Source organism: Myiozetetes cayanensis, unplaced genomic scaffold, assembly GCF_022539395.1.
Source record: "Myiozetetes cayanensis isolate MyiCay16 unplaced genomic scaffold, myiCay2020 scf7, whole genome shotgun sequence".
Classification (NCBI taxonomy): Eukaryota; Metazoa; Chordata; class Aves; order Passeriformes; family Tyrannidae; genus Myiozetetes; species Myiozetetes cayanensis.
Window position 1 is genome coordinate 40,889,866 of NW_026087964.1, and position 18,511 is coordinate 40,908,376.

The following is an 18,511-nucleotide window of genomic DNA, read 5'->3' on the forward strand; positions in this document are numbered from 1 at the left end:
TAAAAGGCCACAAGAAAAAAAAATCCATTTAACACGCAGGAGAAAAAAATAATTTTTAGTAGTCTGTCCAATTACACTTTGCTAATTCCTAAAGCAAAAACCAAAATGAGCTTCTATACTCTTGTTTTCACTTGAGTTTTGCTTACCTTTGCTCTTGCGGATGCTCTTCCACATCCTCCTCTGAATCAGCCTGACAAACAGAGAAAATACTGTGTAAGAATCTCAGAACTGTGACATGCTACATTATCATTTTTAACTCCTTCAGAGAATGGATCCTCATATGATTCCTTTGCAAAACAAGTTCAGAAATCTAAAATTCCCACAGCGATTCTTTTATGATTCAAGTAGGGTGGTGGCTGGACATCCCATTTGAAGTTTCAGCTCATTTTGCCAAGATAAACAGTGCCTTAACATGGCTATTTTGCTGTTTTCTTCCCAAATGCTGACTGAACAGACTCATTTTCCATTTATGCAAATGCATCTATACAAAATCTGCTCACACATACAATTTCAGTCTAAAACCAACAAGTGTCCTCAAACTACAGGAAGCCAAGTTGCTCCACTTTCTAATTATCTGTCCCCATCAGTAAATTTCATTAGCCAGCACCTGAGGAAATAGGATGCAGAATGCCTTGAAATGTAGATCACCTGTTAATGCCAAAAGCAAAGGCAAAGTACCACATTCCAATGGGCACAGCAAGGTCCCAAAGCTAGATCTTATCACTGATTAGTAGCAACTGATAAGCAACACATACAGAAATCACAAGAGAGCACAAGCTTTGAACACATCATCTTAGCTCAGTTGCTGGACTCAGGTAATTTTCAAGACACGCAGCTGAACTCTGCCAGCTTGCAGTTTACCATGAACCACTTTGAGCTGTCTACAGAAATGAACTCAAGTGTTGGTTCAATGAGCTCCCTGCAGGAAATCCATTTAAAACAAGGAGGTAGCTGCTCTGAACTGGCCAAGATCTCCAGGAAAGCTTTAGGTGCAACTCAAAATGAAGTGTGTTACAGCCACTCAACCCCCGCTGACAAAACCAGGGACAACTTTAAGGGAGATTAGCATTTTTCAGGAAGAGGTCACAGTCATCCTGCCAGGAATAGCTGGTGAATTTTCCCAGCTTCTGCTTCTGCAGGTGATGGTTCCACAAGACACAAGCTACAGACCTCAGGAATTGAAAGGCAGGGGAAAAAAAGCCCCTTTTAAAATTAAAAGAGTGTACTTTCCACCACCCCTCCTACGTGTTTCCCACAAAAGCGTATCATGGAACAGGCCCCAAGCCACTGGCTTTGACTCTACCTCCTATTTTCACTACATACTGAAAAAAAAAAAACCACATTACATGTAAACAGTAAACATCTTTCTACAGTCTTCAGAAAGCAGATCAGGCAGCCCTACCTGTCTACTGAATGGGACAGCCAGCAGGATTTCTGAAGACCTGAGACTCATGACGGGCAGGAAAATGACAACCACACTAAAGCAGTAAATATGGTTAATATCAATATTAAAATTAACATTACTGTGGCTAAAAAAATGACCTTATGGCTAATATTAATACATATCTTGCCAAAGGCTACCAAATGCATCTGAACTTCCATCTTTTGTCACAAGCAGCTCATAGAAGAGAAGCAGTACAGCCTCTACCATACCATAACCAAATCTGGAACAAGACGGACAGGGAAGTACAAGTTAATTTGAGGACCTGACAATCTCTCTGTATGCCTGCCCAGAGGTTGGAGACACCATATTAATAGTCCAGGATCTGCAGCACATCACAACACCCTTCAACACACACCTACCTAGCACCTGGCCCTCACTAAGACCTGGTCATCTCATCTAAAGACCTTGCTAAGCCTTGCTGTTAGACTCTACCAGTATGGCACAATACAAACCCAGCATGTTTTCCAGCTTCTCCAAGATTCTTTTGTACTTCTAGGACCTCAGTACAATAACGAGTAGAATTAGAGGACTCCTCATCCACCTCTTCCAGAAACAGCTTCTCCGCCACAGCGGGCTGGCAAGCTATCCTCATTTTAAATGGCTTAACTCCTCCTTTAAACGGCTTACAATCTGCCAGGCATCAGAGACCTGGGTCTGTGTCATTACACAGTGCTCACCCTTAACACTAGCCACCTTACGATTTCGCCTCTTCGCTTTTTCCCACGCAACAATGAGGCAAACCTTCCTAATCTACAGTGCAGCCATGAAACAAAATCTCAATTGCGCAAGAAGAAAAAATTTTTTTAAATCAACCTCAACTCTTGAACACACACAGAGACCCACGTCCAGCTTTCTCCTATCTTCACTCCTTTATGTGCCACAGGCTACATGTATGCTTACAATGAGGATTTAAAAAAAAAAAAAAAAGGAAACAAGAAAAAGCAAACTTTCTCAGACTACAGGGGGATAGAGGAAGAGACCACCTCCTGAAGCTGAAGCTAAAATGTAGGTCAGGGCAGTCTATCTACGATCGGAAAAAAATCCCCTTCCTCCAAACCCCATCCTGAATATGGGCAGGTGCTTATCTTGTGCTAGGAAGCCCCTGCAAGCATCCCTCTTGTGTCACACAAGTCACAAGTGCCTGGGCTGACAGCTTCTGCATAATCTGCATGGCCAACCAGCCCCAGGTCCTATCAGCACCATCCAGAAGCTCAGCTGGGAATCTGGAGGAGCCTTTTAACAGCCCAAAGAGGAACACAATTCCCACCCCAAGTCTGTCTCAGGCTTACACACAAATTGTGTGCCTTCAGACAAACCCTGCTTTGAAGTAGGTGACTCTGTACATTTAATTTGTGCATGGCTGATGGGATGCGCCTCCGTTAATGACATACTGCAGTGCTGCGTATCTCAGATGCATATGTAAGATCAAGGTCTTCATCAGCTTTCAAAACCAGTACAACAATTAACCTTATTAGCCCCTGAGTTGCACTGAAGAACAGGAACTGAAGACAAGTCACTACTGCTTGGAAGAAGGAAAAAAAAAAAAAAAGAATAATCTTTCAGAACCGAGCAGAATCTTGAAAGTAAATATCCAGGCAGCAGCTCTGTATTTGCCCAGTATCTATAATAGCTATGATACAGTAAATATTGCAGTATCTTTCTCCAAAATTCAAGCACCTGAAACACTGTCACAGTAAACTGAAACAATCAGTCATTGTAATCTGCTTAGTATCTGCAAGCAAACTGAAACACTCACAAGGTGTTCCTCTAATGAAAGATCTCTCTCATCTCCTACATGCAATGTGCAGGAGCAAGAGAAAACCCATCACATCAGTCAGACATGGCACTGACACCAAAACATATGTTGCCTTTGATGACTTACTGTCATTTTCAATCGTGATAACAAGAACTACAACTTAACCTTCGCTACCTCATTTTAAAGTAGTTCCTCCCTCGAAACTGAAGGGGCCGAAAGGGAAGCACTGAATGCCCTGCTCTGCCGGTACCCAGCCTGCCTGCCCCTGCCTTCAGATGCTCGCGGTTTCTGACAGACAGAAACAAACAACTATGACTCTCCAATAGCTCTTTCAAGTGGTGTCCACCATAAACAACAAGTGGCATTTGTGCTTCTCCTGTCATACGCTCGTGGAGATGACAGGTCAGATATCCTTACTGTGCTTTTCCTTGTTCTCTTTCCTCTCCTTTCAGAAAAAAAGGAAATATAAACTACCTTTCAGCCTTGCAGTGAAGTGCTACAACACGACTCTGTATATTTAGAGCTTTTTCAGCCTTAAATGGTGAAGGGCTTGGGTGTCAAGTCTCACATGAAGGAGCTTTTCTCCCAAACATTTTAGTTAAGTAAGCATTAAAAAGTTACAAACAAACATGTAAAACCACAAAATTATACGGAGTCTGAATAAAAACCACAACTGCTCTAATCAAGCCTCTCGCACTTGAGATTTTCCATGTCAAAATCCCACTGGTTTTCCATGCATCTCCCAACCATCAGAGCAGACAAGTCTTTACATTTTTCCACACTGAAGACAAATGATGGGGGAAAAAAGAAAAAAAAAAAAAAGAAAAATCCAGCTGCCCATCGCAGGGATGTTTGCTGTAAAAAGGAGGTTAAGGCCAAGGAGGAGAGCGAGGCAAGTGGGTGTTCTGTGGTTACCCCATACTCCACACTACCTTCAACAAGAAAGAAGAACTGGGCACAAGGGAATACAGACAGCACATCTGACCAGGAAAACCAGCTGGTCTCAGAGCTAAAAAGAGAACCCAGGAAGAAACATTGAAATGCTGGAGGAAGCTGCAGACCAGTGGAAGACTGTCAGCAGGCTAGATACAGCCAGCTCCCCCTCAGCTTCAGCACACAAGCCCACGCACACCCTCACTAACTGCAATGCTCCAGGCACCCTTCGGGCTCGGCTGCGGAGCAAGAGCAGTAGGTGAGCCATCCCCAAACAGCTCTGCAGGCTTCAGAGGAAGCTGAAATCAAAAGATCACAAGCATGAGGGGAAAAAAAAAAAAAGAAAAAGCACAAATACGTGTAAGAGGGAAGCTGGGAGGGGGCACATGCGAAGCACAAACAATGAAAGGGAAGCAAGAGGAAACAGAAGGTAGAAGGACCAACCGGGGTGGAGGAGCGGGGGCCCTGGGCGGCTGCGCTCCAGCATGCAAATTCATGCAGCTCACGTAGACAAAGCGATGCTGTGAAAGGCCTAGAAAGCAACTACAAATATTAAAACGCTTTGTTTCCCTCCCTCGCCCCTTAACACGATGTCTTTATTCACTTCATGCTCTTGGAACAAAAGCATGTGCAGGCAACCGGATGGCTGAATGGGTTACCAATCCGTCCAACTTTCATCCCCAAATTCTGCAGGCAGCAAGGAATGCTCAAAACTGCTCTGTCACAGGCAGGCAGCTGATGATGCATGGAAAATAAGATAATAGTGTAAAGCCATGACAGAAAGAGAAAAACATCCATCAGACAGCATTGGTAACCCGCCAGGAACAGGCAAAAGGGCTGGCAGACAGGGCAACCTAATCCATATTCCTGCTGAGAGTGGCGGGAGGGAGATGCTTTAGGAGAGAAATATGCATGGTTCCTTCCTTGAATTTTTCACCTCGGCAGGAAAAATCCTCGCTCACCTGTGTCAAACTCCTTCCAAAACAGAACAGGAAGAACCAAATCAAGGGGCCAGGATGCTTCCCATTCCCAGCCTTGCCCAAGACCTGTCTTCAAACACATGAATGAAGCAACCCTTGGATACTCCCTATCAAACAACATTTATTATCTACACAAAAACAAGGTAGTTCTTCCTCACCATTGCTGTGATACACGAACACTGGGCAACAAGTCTCATCAAGAGTTTAACTGAGAAAGTCTACTCTTACAAGAAAGAGGATAAGGACAACCTCCTTGTAGCAGTAAGTCAGACCATTTCTTTTAGTGGAATGCGGAGACCAACAAGCAATAAACCTCTTGCAAGTTTCAGCATCCCTCTAACAAAGAAAGGACAATCAGATGTTAACAGATGATGTGATTTCCCATATCTTAGGAACTGATGCTGGCTTCTCTGCTGATGCCCCTCACTAACCCAGAACGGTGACTGAGGAGGGCAATGATGTTGAAGTGCCTTTGCGACCTCATAGGCACGGCAGGGAATCCTGGCTGGGTGAGCAGCCCTTGACTCCTCAGGCCCCCAGAGAAAAGCCATGACTTGCCAGTGCAGATCAGTGCCACCACTCCATGAAAGCAGTGTCAAAAGGGTCCCTTGCCACATCTGCAAAGCTAAAGGGAGGCCTCCTTTCCTCCTCCCCACAACAACTGGAAAAGGTGGTTTCAAATGCGGCCACAGGACCCATGTCCAACAAGGGCTGGGTAAAGCCCAAGCCCACATGGGAACAAAAAATCAGGCATCAGTGTTGGGCCTGTAACCAAATTTTGGTCTTAAAACCTGTTTGAGGAACCCAGACTCTTCTGCTTCAGCTTGAGAAGTCACCGATGCGTCAGATGCTGCTGCGGTCCTCAAGCTCAGAGGGGAAACCCATGCAAAACAGACAGTGCACCGCTAATACTCAGAGACTAGCTTAAATGGCTTTAAACCTTCTATTTGAACAAGCTTATCGCAATTTTTACTTCTCGCTCTGTCACAGCTGAATTCAGAAGACCTGCTTTCTTTCCTGCACACCTAACCCAGCATCTACAGAAATGGTGGAGGAGCAGCAGCCTCAGCTTGTTCTTCAACTGCTACAAGGACTTACCAAGACCATATGGTCAACCATGCCAACTTCACAGGTCATTCATGCCTGGTTTTCCTTTAGCCCAGCTAAAGCTTGTTTTTATGAGGATGCTCAAGAACAAAGTGTTTTCCAAGAGGACCTAATCTCCTCAGGAAGTAAACATCACGTCATCATCACTCAGTTGCAGCTTCACTATGAGAAGAGGCTATAAATGACTACATTACACGATTCTACATCTAATGCATATTAATGTCTTCAAGGTAAAGAACACAGAAGCAAAAGGTTGAGTTCCTTAAGCATCTCTAAGCACAGTGACTCTACACCTTCCTTTAGCTACTACCACATCTGCACCAGGCAAATTCTGAACAGTGCAATATATGTATTTTATAAAATTATTGAGACATACAATAGCAAATACTTTCATAACACAAAATTTAATGGGCCCTGGTAAGAAGCACCAATTGTTAGCTAGCTGAGGAAAGAAACAGCACTTCTGCTATTTTTCCTGAACATTAGCGGTTATCAACAGCTGAGTGCTAAACAGAGAATGATATATTGGCTTAAGACAAATAAATTACCCTCTTTTGCCCCTCATATAAGATGATGTCCCTAAGGACTGCTCCCTCCCGTTTACGAGCCTGGTGCCTTGAAGTCTAGAAGGCCCAGCTCAACATATGGCAGAGTCCGTCAGTGCGAGTTAAATGACTGCCTCAAATGCCATTAACTCCAGACCCTGCTTCCAGCGCCACTCCTCGCTCACCAGCCCCGCCGGGCATTGTACTATACTGGCCCCTCTCGCCAACACAGAATTTATCAAATATTGTTAGTGTCCAAGGAAAACGGCTAAAAAAATGCACTAGGGCGAGAGGAACGGTACCACAAATGATGTGTCATTTGAGGGGGGAAAAATGGCTTCACCTGAGCAGGCCTAAGATACAAACATGTGCATATTCACGATACTCACATCCAGTGCGTTCCGAGCAGAAACGCAATCGTTATTAAAAAAAAAAAAAAAAAAATACAGAGGGGGGAAAAAAAACCCAAACCAAAACAGAAAATAAATGAAGCCGAACAACCACGCCGATGGCGCGGGGTGGGGGGGCCGCTGGGACGGGGCTGCGCCGTGACAGTAGCAGGGGAGGCCGCCCCCGCCCCGCCGGCCCCGCGCCTGCCCCCGGGCCCCAACACCCCGGAACGGACCCGCACCGGCCCCGGCCCCACCACCGCCCCCACCCCCGCGCCCCCTCACCTGGGCGGGCAGCAGGAGCTCCCCTCCTCGGCCTGCCACAGCTCCACCACGCCGGGGATGGGCTCGATGGCTGCGGGGGCAGAGAGAGAGACAAACCGCGGATGGGCGGGGGCGAGCGGCCGGAGCCCGCAGGCGGCGGCCCGGGGCTCCCGCGCTGGGGCGGGCCGGGCACCGCGGGGCCGGCAGGAAGGGAATTGAGGAGGGGTTGGGGATGGGGGGCGGGGGTGAGCCACGTCCCGGCTCCCTTTGTGTCCCCGGGCTGCCACCGCGGCAGCCGCCCGAGGGACGGCGGCGGGGGCGGCGGCCCCGCTCGCCAGCCCGGAGCGGGCAGCGCCGGCACCCCCGCCCCGCCTCGCCTCGCCCCGCCGGCGCCCTCACCTTGTCCCTGCGCCTCCCCGGGGCGAAAGCAGGGCAGGAGGACGTGGAAGACGCCGAGCAGGAGGTTCATGGCCGCGGCCGCGCGGCAGTAGCCGCCGTGCTGCGGGAAGCGCAGCCCCGCCATGCCGAGCCGCGCCGCGCCGAGCTGCGGCTGGGGCGGGGCGGGCGGGCGGCAGGGGCGGCTCCGCGGGCACCGGGCACCGCCCCCGCCCGCAGCGCGGCTGCGCCCGCCCCGCCCCGCCCGCAGCGCCGCGCACATGGCGCGCCAGCATCGCTGTGACCCATCCGACCTGCCTTCCAGGGGCCCCCAGCAACACCCCCCCCATACACACACACACACCCCGCAAAGCAAGAGGGACACGCGGGAGGCGCTGGGGAAAGGTGATGCCGAATCGCTGGCGTTGCGGCGGCCGTGCAGCCGGACCGCGAGCTCCCCAGCCTCCCTCCCCGCTCGCCCTTAGCGCCCGTAGGGGTGTCACCTCGCCGGGGCTCGGCGCTGCCCGTGATTTTTAGGGGGGAAAAAAAAGCCTGAAAAGAGAGAAGGGAGAAAACCGTGACGCGGCGCGAAGTGGGAGGGGAGAGCGCAGCTGGGAAGAGAGGGGCGAGGGGAGGAAAAAAGGCAACCAAAATCCCCCGGATCTGGTGGCCCTAGTGCAGATGGCACAGAACTGTTAGGGTTGAAAGGGCCTTCTGGAGATCATATAGTTCAACCCCCTGCCAGGGTCACCTAGAGTAGGTGACACAGGAACGTGTCCAGGTGGGGTTTGAATGTTTCCAGAGATCTCCCTGGGCAGCCTGTTCAGTACTCTTGCCACCAGTACGGTTAATTTGTCTTTCCTTGGCAGCGCTGTGTGTTGGAGGATAGCTGCTGCTGCTGCTCAAATCCGGTTTGGTTTTAAGCAACTGTTACGGTGCTTGTTGGGTCTCTCAGGGAATTACAGGGTGTTTATAAAACAGAAGTGTAGAACAGACCCCAGAGATAGCTGTACAGGTCATGCAGTTTTAACATGCATTTCACACACCCTTCTAATCGTATTTTAAAGCACTTGTCCTTTTTGCTCAAAAAAACATAAACACTCAAGTGCTTCAATTACAGGAAAAACAGTAGTTAAATTAGTTCTGCAAACCCTGAGGAGAAAAAGCAAGCAAATACTCTGCTAGCTAGGTTTTCACAGCCCCAAAATGGTGTCTGGTTCTCTCCTTACCAATCGCTCGTAGTAACTCACATAAACACTGGCAACATGGGGCTTGCGCACCAAAGGCTCATAAATAAAGCCAAACAAATGACAAAATCCATTTTCACTCCTGAACTGAGACAATACATGAGGCCATTTGTGACCTTGGTCCCCATCAGCAGGGGGTCAGCTGCGCAATGCCCTCTCTGCTCAGTGGTTGTAAAAGCTTTTCCCACCCAGAGGCCATCCAGGTTTGAATGCAGGCATGGATGGGTCTCCACAATCATAGTGATGACTCCTTCCCTAAAGGAAAAGAATTTGGCATTCAGTGTTGCACAACAGCCAACATATAGCAATGCAGCCTTGTCTCCTGCTCACAGCCTCCTCTTGCTTACTTCTCTTTCCCTGTTTTTTCTGCTCTCTGCTAGTTAGATGGGTCTTTTGTTTTCCACCCTGTAATCCTGTCTCTTTAATCTAATTGCATGGGCTTTCCCACATGTGGGCAGAGGAACACCATGGCACCCCTCTGCCTAGAGCAATCCTGGGGCTTGCAGAGAAACAGAGCCTTTCAAAATAGGAATGGTTGGATGTTTCTCTGTCTGCAAACATGCATCTATGCTTGGACAGGTGCTTAAATAGCTGCTCTACAGAAAAAGAGGATTATAATGGCATAAACTCTATATGACAACCCCACCCGAGGGCTGCATGGCACCATAAACATGCTGTGCATGCAATAGGGAACTGTTCTCATCACTACTGCAACTGGTCCCAGTTGGAATAGTTAGAGCTGTAGACTGGCCTTATTTTAACTTATTAGCTTTTTCTTGCCAAGTTTTTAAAAAGCACTATCTGCATGAGCTGATGATTATTTGCCTGTCCGAGTCTAAAAGTCAACTGCATTTTCAGTGCCTGCAGGAGGGTGTCTGGCTGCTCATAGGTAGGGGTTTAGAGGGAAACTCTCCTAGATGGTCTTGGTTTAGCTAAGCAAGTTTAAAAATGTTAGGCGAGAGAAGTAGTCTGACCTGCAGTCCAGGCTGGGACAAGGTTCACCTGGATGACAGTTCCCCCTTGCCCATGGAAAGGGGCATGTTTGCAGCTTTGGAAAAGGCTGGGGAGCAAGGGGAATGAGGCTTTCTGCAGCCATGGTAGAAGCATCTCAACTAAACAGCACAGCTGAACACTTTGCTTTCTGGAGGCTTTTACAGATGCAACAGGCAGGAGTGGGAATAAATCAGGGCCATAATGCAGATGTTGCGACTGGATGGGCAGATACATATTGTGTAAGACACATCAGATGGGAGCTGGCAACCTAATTATATTCCTGCTCTTGTGCCTCTGTGCATCTCTTTATCACCAAAATATGCTTGGGACTGTTCTTTATATGTAAGATGAAATGAAACATACCTGCTATTATATACATGGAAATGCTCCTGAGCCAGCCCCAGGTAAACCTGGAGAGCTGTCACCAACCACTGAGAGCACAGGGGAGGACAGGTCAGTGATGACACTGGGTGGACAGAACACGAGGGAAGCAGAGGGGAAAGCTTTTCCTCCTGGGTAAGGCTATAATCATGAGAATGGATACTTGGGTTCCTCCAGGCTTCTTTCGGCCTTGGTTGCCCAGGAGGATACCCTGAGAGCCCCGTGTCTCGCAGCACTCACTGCCCCATTCTTCTCTTAACCACTGCACAGCGGGTGCCAGCCCCACACTCCCCCAGGCAGGCTTTGCCTCCCTCCACAGCATGGCGGGGGCCGCGTTGCTCCTCCTCGCCCACAGCACTGCCTGCAGTGAGCCAGCATGTGAAATGCAACCCTGCTCTCTGCTCACATCATCTTTAAGCAGCTTGGGCATCCCTAACACCACATCCCTCACTGTCTGGTTATGCGCACATCAGCACCGCCACCGACAGCTTTCCAACTGCATCCGACCTACATTTGCCGCCTTCTCGCTGCCGCAGCTTCATTTTATTTAGAGCAACCTCACCCCTCTAGTCTCGCTGCAGACCTGTACTGGTGAGGAGGAGCTTGGTGCGCAGGGGGAAACAAAGTCTGTCAGCATGTCCCTGCTGGCCCTCTTTGATGGGCTACCATGGTAATCTTCTGTTCCTCAGAAATTACTCACTAGTCCAGAGCCAATAGATTCACCCCACTCGACCTGGAAAAGCAAACAACCGCTAAAATATTTGGATGAAGAACTTGTCACATGACGCACTGGAAGGGCATGGTCCCACACATGAACCTGGTGAGGACTGTGCAGCACCCCCAGATACCTGCAAATATGCCAGTGCTCTTCCAAAGCTCACGGACCTATTGATAATGCTGTTTTCCAGATAGAGAAGATTCTTTTGAGGCTGTACACGTACTTACTATTCATGCAAAACAAATCCCTGTGCTGTCATACTTTAAAATCTTTGACTTGTTTTTTCAGTACTAGGATGTGCTGCTGAAATATTTATTTTTATTGTTTGCCTTGCCCTTGAACTACAAGGAAAAGGAGCTGAGCTTTACCTACAGCAGTCTGGAGATACCGCTGTAAACTTCTGCAAATCGTAAAGCACACAGAAATTAATCCAGCCCTAAATGCCATTACAAATCCCCATTACTTGCAGCATGGGAATAGCTACTTACCATTCAAAAAAGATGTGAAACTTCACAGAAACACTAGGTAAAATTAATTTCTGGGGGAACTGGGACCAGCAGAAGCCTTGCTAATTGAAGTATGCAATCATTTCATTTCCAGCCATGTATTGCACCATATGCAGTCAATGCTTAACATTAAGTCACCTATTTAGGTGTTTCCATTAGGTGCAGTTTGAGATATGGTCTGCACCAAAGGTGATATACATTTTTTTTTAAAAGCTGCAGGGACGTGGTCGGCTTGCTCTGGAGTGTTACCTTCACCTTGCTATCCCCAGCTGGAAAACCGGCACTGGCAAGCCCTGTTGGCATGAGCTGAAATGTGCCCATCCTGGGGTCTGCATCAGGCTCCAGTGGAATTCAGGGCCTCTCCTCACCCTTCTCAGTGGCCTCCCTCCCTTGCCAGGTTCTGCTTTATCAGCCCCATGGCTGTATCAGCCCCATGGCTGTACATACCCACACCCGCCCCACACGCCCGGGGCCAGCCTTATCAGCAAGTGCAGCAACAACCAGTCCCCCCAATAAGGCTACAAATCCCAAAGAGAGATGGAGAGTGGATTAACACCTCCACTTGGGTCATCTCCTTGCCCAGCTAGCTCATTCTTCCCCAAAGGGGCAGCCTTTCCACAAACACCCACCGCCAGGTGACCAGACAGGTCACCAGGGGCTCAATGCCACCCAAGGCAAGCCAGCTCCTACCAACCTCTGCCATAGGATTATGTGTTCCCCAAAGAGCAGCTCATGGGTGAAAAAAAGGGGAGGGGGAAAAAAAGTAGTGAGAGAGGGCCTGGCAGGGCACAGCCATAAATGTCTGTGCTCAGTTCCTTGTTACAACTGAAGATAAGCGGCCCCCTCTTTTCTCCCTGGCGTTTGCCCCACTGCCTTGCTTAGCCAGCCAGCGTTCTGGGAGCAAGGACTCTCCTTGCACCTCAGTGTTTGTGTAACTCCCGGCAGAGCAGGGCTGCGATCTCTGTCGGGGCCCCTCTGCATCATTAGAATAATAAAACATTTCAGGAACAAGCGTTTCTCTCTTCCTTCTGGTGACAATTACTGTTGTGCACTCCCCCACTGCATCCCCACCCCCCCCATTCCTAGCAAAGATTTTTAGCGAAGATGGTGAGTGCAGCTCGAGCTGGGCTGAGCCTAATTCTTTAAAAGACTAATTCAGCCTGATAAGAGTGTCTGGGACAAAGCCTGCCCTGGCAGCGTAATTAAAGAAGTACAAATTGTTTCTAAAACCACACGCTGGCAGAATTTTTACAATTAATGACCAGTTGTCACTGTTGGGGCTTGTCAGGGAGGAATCGCTCTCATCTTACGCGCCCAATCTGGGTCAGCAGCCCATCCATCGCCTCTTTGAGGACGGGAAAGCGAACAGGCAGCGGCACTGCCCCAATAAGCTGTTAATGACACCGTACTCATTACCGCGGATAACAAACATCGAGCTCTTGTTTCTAAGCAGAATTTTTGCCAGTTCTCTTTGACTTTCTAGGCTGTGATTTAACACAGACAGAAAAATAGGGTACTTACCTGGCCTACTTTTTTTCATTTATCTTCTTCTCATGCATTTTTCATTGAAAAAATCTGCATGGTAAAACAAGCATCTTTGCTTGTTTTATGATCACACAGAAGACTTGATGAATGTAGGACAATATTAAGTTATTATAATGATGCAGTTTATGAAAGATTGATAAGAAAAATAGTATGGTTAGGCAATCTATTAAAAAAAAAGCCACTTGCTCTGGAATCTCGAGTGTATATATATATATCCCAAACTCCTCTGTGTACTAAAGAAAGGATAATGGTAACATTGCTTTTCAAAATAAAAATGTTCACTGTAGTATCAATCAAATGCTAGGTAATTAAAAAAATATGCTGACATGCTCTGTCCTTTCCTTGCCCTGCTCTGCCTACATTTTTTAGCACATACACTGCATCCACTTGAAAGCGTGGTGGATCCTTGCACACAGCAGGATTTTGCAGTCTCCTGCGGGACCCACCATGTTACAATAGCGTTCAAAGCTTTATAAGCTTCATTTAGTTTCAGCAAGCCTGTTGGAGCATTGTCTGTGCTTAAAGAGGCATTTAAAACTAAAGCGAAGCTTTGAAAGCTTCAGAGACAATGATGCTGGACTCCCTAAACCCATGAGTTCACTGCACAGTTTGAAGTGATGGCATCATGTAGAAAACATGACACTCTGCTCTGAGAGCCTGGCAGTACCTAGGCATGAAAAAGTGGGGGAGCAGAAAATCTGGGGCACACATGGAGTTTCTATTGCTGAAGGTCATGCCTGGACCGAGGGGAAGAAAAGCATCCTTAATTTTTTCCTGCCTTTGAGATTTGTACCTGTGCATATTTATTCTCTCGTTCTGGAATGATTTCTAAGCCACTGCTATGTGTGTCTCTAAGCTGTTATGAATAAAAGAAAGCAAGGGTAGGAGCACACACAGTAAAAACAAGGGGTGATGCAGCAGCCATGCCTCCAGGAGAGGTCCAGCTTCTGCAACTCTCCCGTCCTGCAGCACCGCGCTGGGGTAAGCGGTTTGCACATCCCTGGACTGAGCAAAAGGCAGCATTTAATGCAGAACTACACTACCTATGAGCTAAGGGAAGGAGCAGCAAAACAAGCATCAGTAAAATTGTGCTTTCCCAACAGGCACTCATTTTTCAATGTACAACCCCACCTGTCACCGTTTCTAGGCAAGGGCATGTAATTTGTAAAACTACAGCACTAAACTGCATCAGTAAGATCTAAATGCAAGAGGAAAACGTTCCCTCGAGTCCCAGAAATAAGCATCCACCCTACCCATGTCACCTCACTCAGGCGATGAAGGGTCACATGCATCCTCTGGCTGCAGTGGAACAAATTCCTTCTCCTGCCTCATAGGGCTTTCCCAGCAAAACCCCCGGTGCTCAGCCACTGGCAGCAACCTCTCCATCACCACAGAGAATGACAAACAGAGGGAGACCCACACAAAAACAGGAATGATCCATGTAAAACAGGACCTTATGGATCAAGTCAGGTACAGGATGCCCACAGGTAGATTGACAGGACAGTCTGTAGCAAACAGGTGTAATAGATACCAGCTTTGTAAAAAGCCATGGTGCCTGAACAGGTTCAGAAATAAAACAGTGAAACAGGATTTCACAGCATGACAAATGCTGGGCATTCCATAGAAGCTGGGCACACCTTGCCAGCGCTTGGAGAGTCACGTCTTGTCTCACAGGCTACATCTCATTCGCAAGACCACAGTAGTTCATCGGGGCGCAGCTGCCGGCAAAGCTCAATGGACTGGAAAAGGAGATATCGTGAGCCACGGCAGATTTACCACGTGGCTCTTTCAACTTCAACAGCTGTAGAAGGTTTTAATGGGGGTAAAGTGTAGTCTTATTTGACCTCAGTCCTCAGTCTGGTGGAGCCGTTTTTCACTGCAAATGAAAATAATGAAAATAAATTAGTTGGAGACGGGTAATGGGTATGGGAAATTTTAGCCCAAAGGGTTAAAGCCTGGTCGAAGTGTAAAGCAACCAGAATCAGTTTAGTACCATAATATGTCAGAAAAAAGCTTAACTGTCAAGGATGCAGTAGTTCTACATGTGTGCAGATACTCCTGAGGAAGGAAGATGCTCTGATAACATTGAAAAAAACACAGCGTGAAAGTAAAAAAAATTTCAAAATACACCCAAATTGGAAACACTACTGTTAGAGGCTGACTAAAACACAGTAAAATATTGTTGTAGCTCACTTTTACGTCCTAAAGTGTTACTATAACAAAAATAAACACGCTGATAACATATTAGAGAACAGCAATGCCAAACTCCTGGAGAAGTAAATGGCAAATTTGCCCAAACTACGATTCCAAGCTGGCTGCGCAGCCCAGGATCTGATGTTAATGGGTCACAGATGTTCTCTTGCAACAAAAAGAAGTTGAATGTGTTTATTTCTTTCATGGTACGGGCCAGAGGGCAGCTAGGGGAGCAACTGGAAACCTGCAAGTTGCAGTTACTTGATCAAATAACCCGTTTGAAAACAAGATGCTGCTGTGCAAAATTATCCTTCCCCCCTCCCTGCCACCTCCCTGCCAGTTTTGACAGCACATAAGAGTTTCACTTCCATCTGAAACTGAGGGGAAAATTTAGGTAACCTAGAAAAACAACGTAATGTGCACAGTTTGTGAAGTACCAGGGATTTTTCATGCCACAGCCTTAAGGCCACCTCTTTTTTTAATACCCACAAAGAACCCAGGGAGCTGGCTGCTGCCTACCTCGGTGCCAGGGCATCAAGATGCACAGGCATCTCCAGCTGGAGCCAGGCTCCCTGGAGCTGCTAAGAAGAGGCATCACCTCTGGGCACAACTGGACTGGGCACTCGCCTCTTTGCAGACAACCCGTGTGGCTGCAGCCATCAGCTTCTCACCAAGGGCCCTTCCCCAGCACCTCGCTCTTTCAGCAAATAAGTGAGGGGGTAATCCTTTAGGGAAAAGCGACAGTATTACAAGGAAGAAAATAAATCCCTCCCTGAGGACAGGGAATGCTATTGCAAAGCTGCCCTGACTACCCCAAAGCATTGGCATTTGATAGTACTCATGTCAGGGCTGGTTTTAATGGGGGAGGAGGAGGGTCACCGCCTTGCACCCAGGCTGCATGGGGAGTAGTGGGGTGGATGACAGGATAAGTTAGAGTAGTACAACTCATCTGACATAGAGAGAGGAAGGGTGATGGATCCCCAGTTCAACCCACAGCATCAACAACAGTCCTTTCTGGATACCTATACCATACAAAGCAGAAAAATCCTAGGCATTCCGCAAAGGACACAAAACATATGGGAACCCCCCACCCTCCTGACCTGAAAGTGAGTGATACCCACAGACAGCTCAGCCAAGGAAGGGTGGGGAAGTAACGCCTTGTCCTGGGACAGAAGCCACATCACCCTCCTCACCTGAAATGGTCTGATTGCTGAAGGAGTCTCTGCAGAAGCCCTTGCCATGTGGCAGATCACAGAGCACTGGGGGGAGCAGGCTGCACTAGGAAGAGCCCAAAGAGCAATTTTTTTCTCTTATCCCTACAGTCAGGGATCAGCCTTGGTATTTACGATTCTCTAATCCACTTTCAAATACTGCCTAGAAAAGCACTGCAGAAAAATCAGGTGATTTGGAAATCTTGAAGACTTATTTCTCAGAAAGCAATTTTAGGCTTGTTCATTTCTTTTCACAGAACATCTGCAATTCCCTGCAACTGTAATTGCCATCATTGTCTTTTGAAAATGACAGATACTGTACAGCCTCCTTCCAAATAATTGCAGGTACTTTCAGTTCCTTATGGGAGCGTATTTTTGATGCACAGGTCTTCACCTCACAGCACCTTTGCCCATTCCCCAGGGATGTGCACACGTTCAGCTGCTGTACTGACATCCCAGGGGCTGTGGCCCTTTGCTCACCAGCTATTCCCAGTGGCATGGCACTCACAGCTGGACAGGAAGCGGTACAGCTCCAGCACAGCCTGGATGAGAAGCCGTGCGCATCGTCAGCCACAGGAGCTGGATGCTTAATTCTCCGCATGCTGTGCGAAAAACGTACTCTGCCAGGTGCCTGAAAGGCCATGCAGGGTCGCTTTTCCAAACCTATTGTGTATGCTGAGTGGCACTCAAATGAAATGCAACTGTGGAGCTGTTCTAAAGGGCTTGATAAAACATCTGAAAACAACACATCTGCCCCAAGAAATGCATTTAGGTTAAAGTAATGAATTGCATTTTTACATCCAAAATCTGTTTAGTTTCCAGCAAGAAATCAGAAGATGGCTAACATGAAATACCTCCTTAGATTCTGCCAAAATAGCTCTCTCATGGCTGGATAAATGCAGAAGGATCTGGACTTTCTTTAGGACACTGGAAAAAGCCTTCAAATAGGTTGCAAATAATAAGTTGTGTTTCTATGTAAAACTGTTAGCCTTTTAACATTCAACACTCCAGCTTTGCTCTCGGCTTTCTGAAGCCAAAATTATTCCTTATGCTGCTGACTACACACTTGCACTTACATGTTTTCTTATTTTTTGGCTCAGTGGAGCAAGCAGTCAGCTTTTCCCTCATTCCTGAGGGATATCAGGTTACAACGAATGTTGTTCTACTATTATATACTTACCCAGTGGCGTATTAAAAATGCATATTTTCCATTTGATTTTTCTCCTTGCCAGAGTTGGGTTTAAGGCCACTTTTCTTCTCCCACTTGCTAGGTACTGTTAACAAGCTACAAGCTTATTCCCAGATGTAAAAAGACAGGCAACAATACATGCCCTGTTTAACCCCAGATGGGGCTATAGTCCCTGCACCAGTTCATTTAAACTAAGCAAATTCTCAGTGCATCTCTGCAGCTAAACTATTTTTAAGTGTATTAATTTTTTGAGGAGTAGGAGAGAGAGGCATATGGAGGCTGCCTGGTGATGATACAGCGTCCTGCAGCTGTGTGCACTCCTGCCCCACCAAGGCACAGCACACACTCCCCTTGCAAGTCCCAGAGGGTCTCAAGTCCCTGCCAGAGGGTGCCGTGTCTCTCCTCTGCCCTGCCCTGCGTATGTGTGAGGCCACAGATGAGCACCCCTGCTGAAGCTCTGGAGGGTGCTGAGGGTCCTGTCACTCTCAGTTTTGTTCCAACTTGAAGATCTATTCAGTTATTAAGTAGGAAATTCAAAATAAACCCAGCCAGAAATACAGTGCAAGCTTATTAGAGCTGCGTCCTGAGGTCTGTGGGGCCACCTGTCTTTTCCTTGCTCACCACTGACATTGCTCAGTTTAGCAGCTTCATCTCAGCCTTGTAAGAAAAAAAACCAGGATAGAATCCCAATGAATAGGCTTGATTCCCCCCAGGCATTATCCAGCACTGCTCCAG

At 47.6% G+C, this 18,511-nt stretch overlaps 1 protein-coding gene across 1 annotated transcript in view; it reads right to left on the minus strand.

The window, feature by feature from the left end:
• TMEM131L (transmembrane 131 like) overlaps positions 1 to 7,941 on the minus strand; it is a 79,283-nt gene extending 71,342 nt beyond the window's left edge. Inside the window, 4 exon segments of the mRNA XM_050338007.1 lie at positions 147 to 190; positions 7,440 to 7,465; positions 7,468 to 7,509; positions 7,818 to 7,941. Coding sequence (XP_050193964.1) covers positions 147 to 190; positions 7,440 to 7,465; positions 7,468 to 7,509; positions 7,818 to 7,941 — 236 coding nt within the window.
• Positions 7,942 to 18,511: the final 10,570 nt, after the last annotated feature.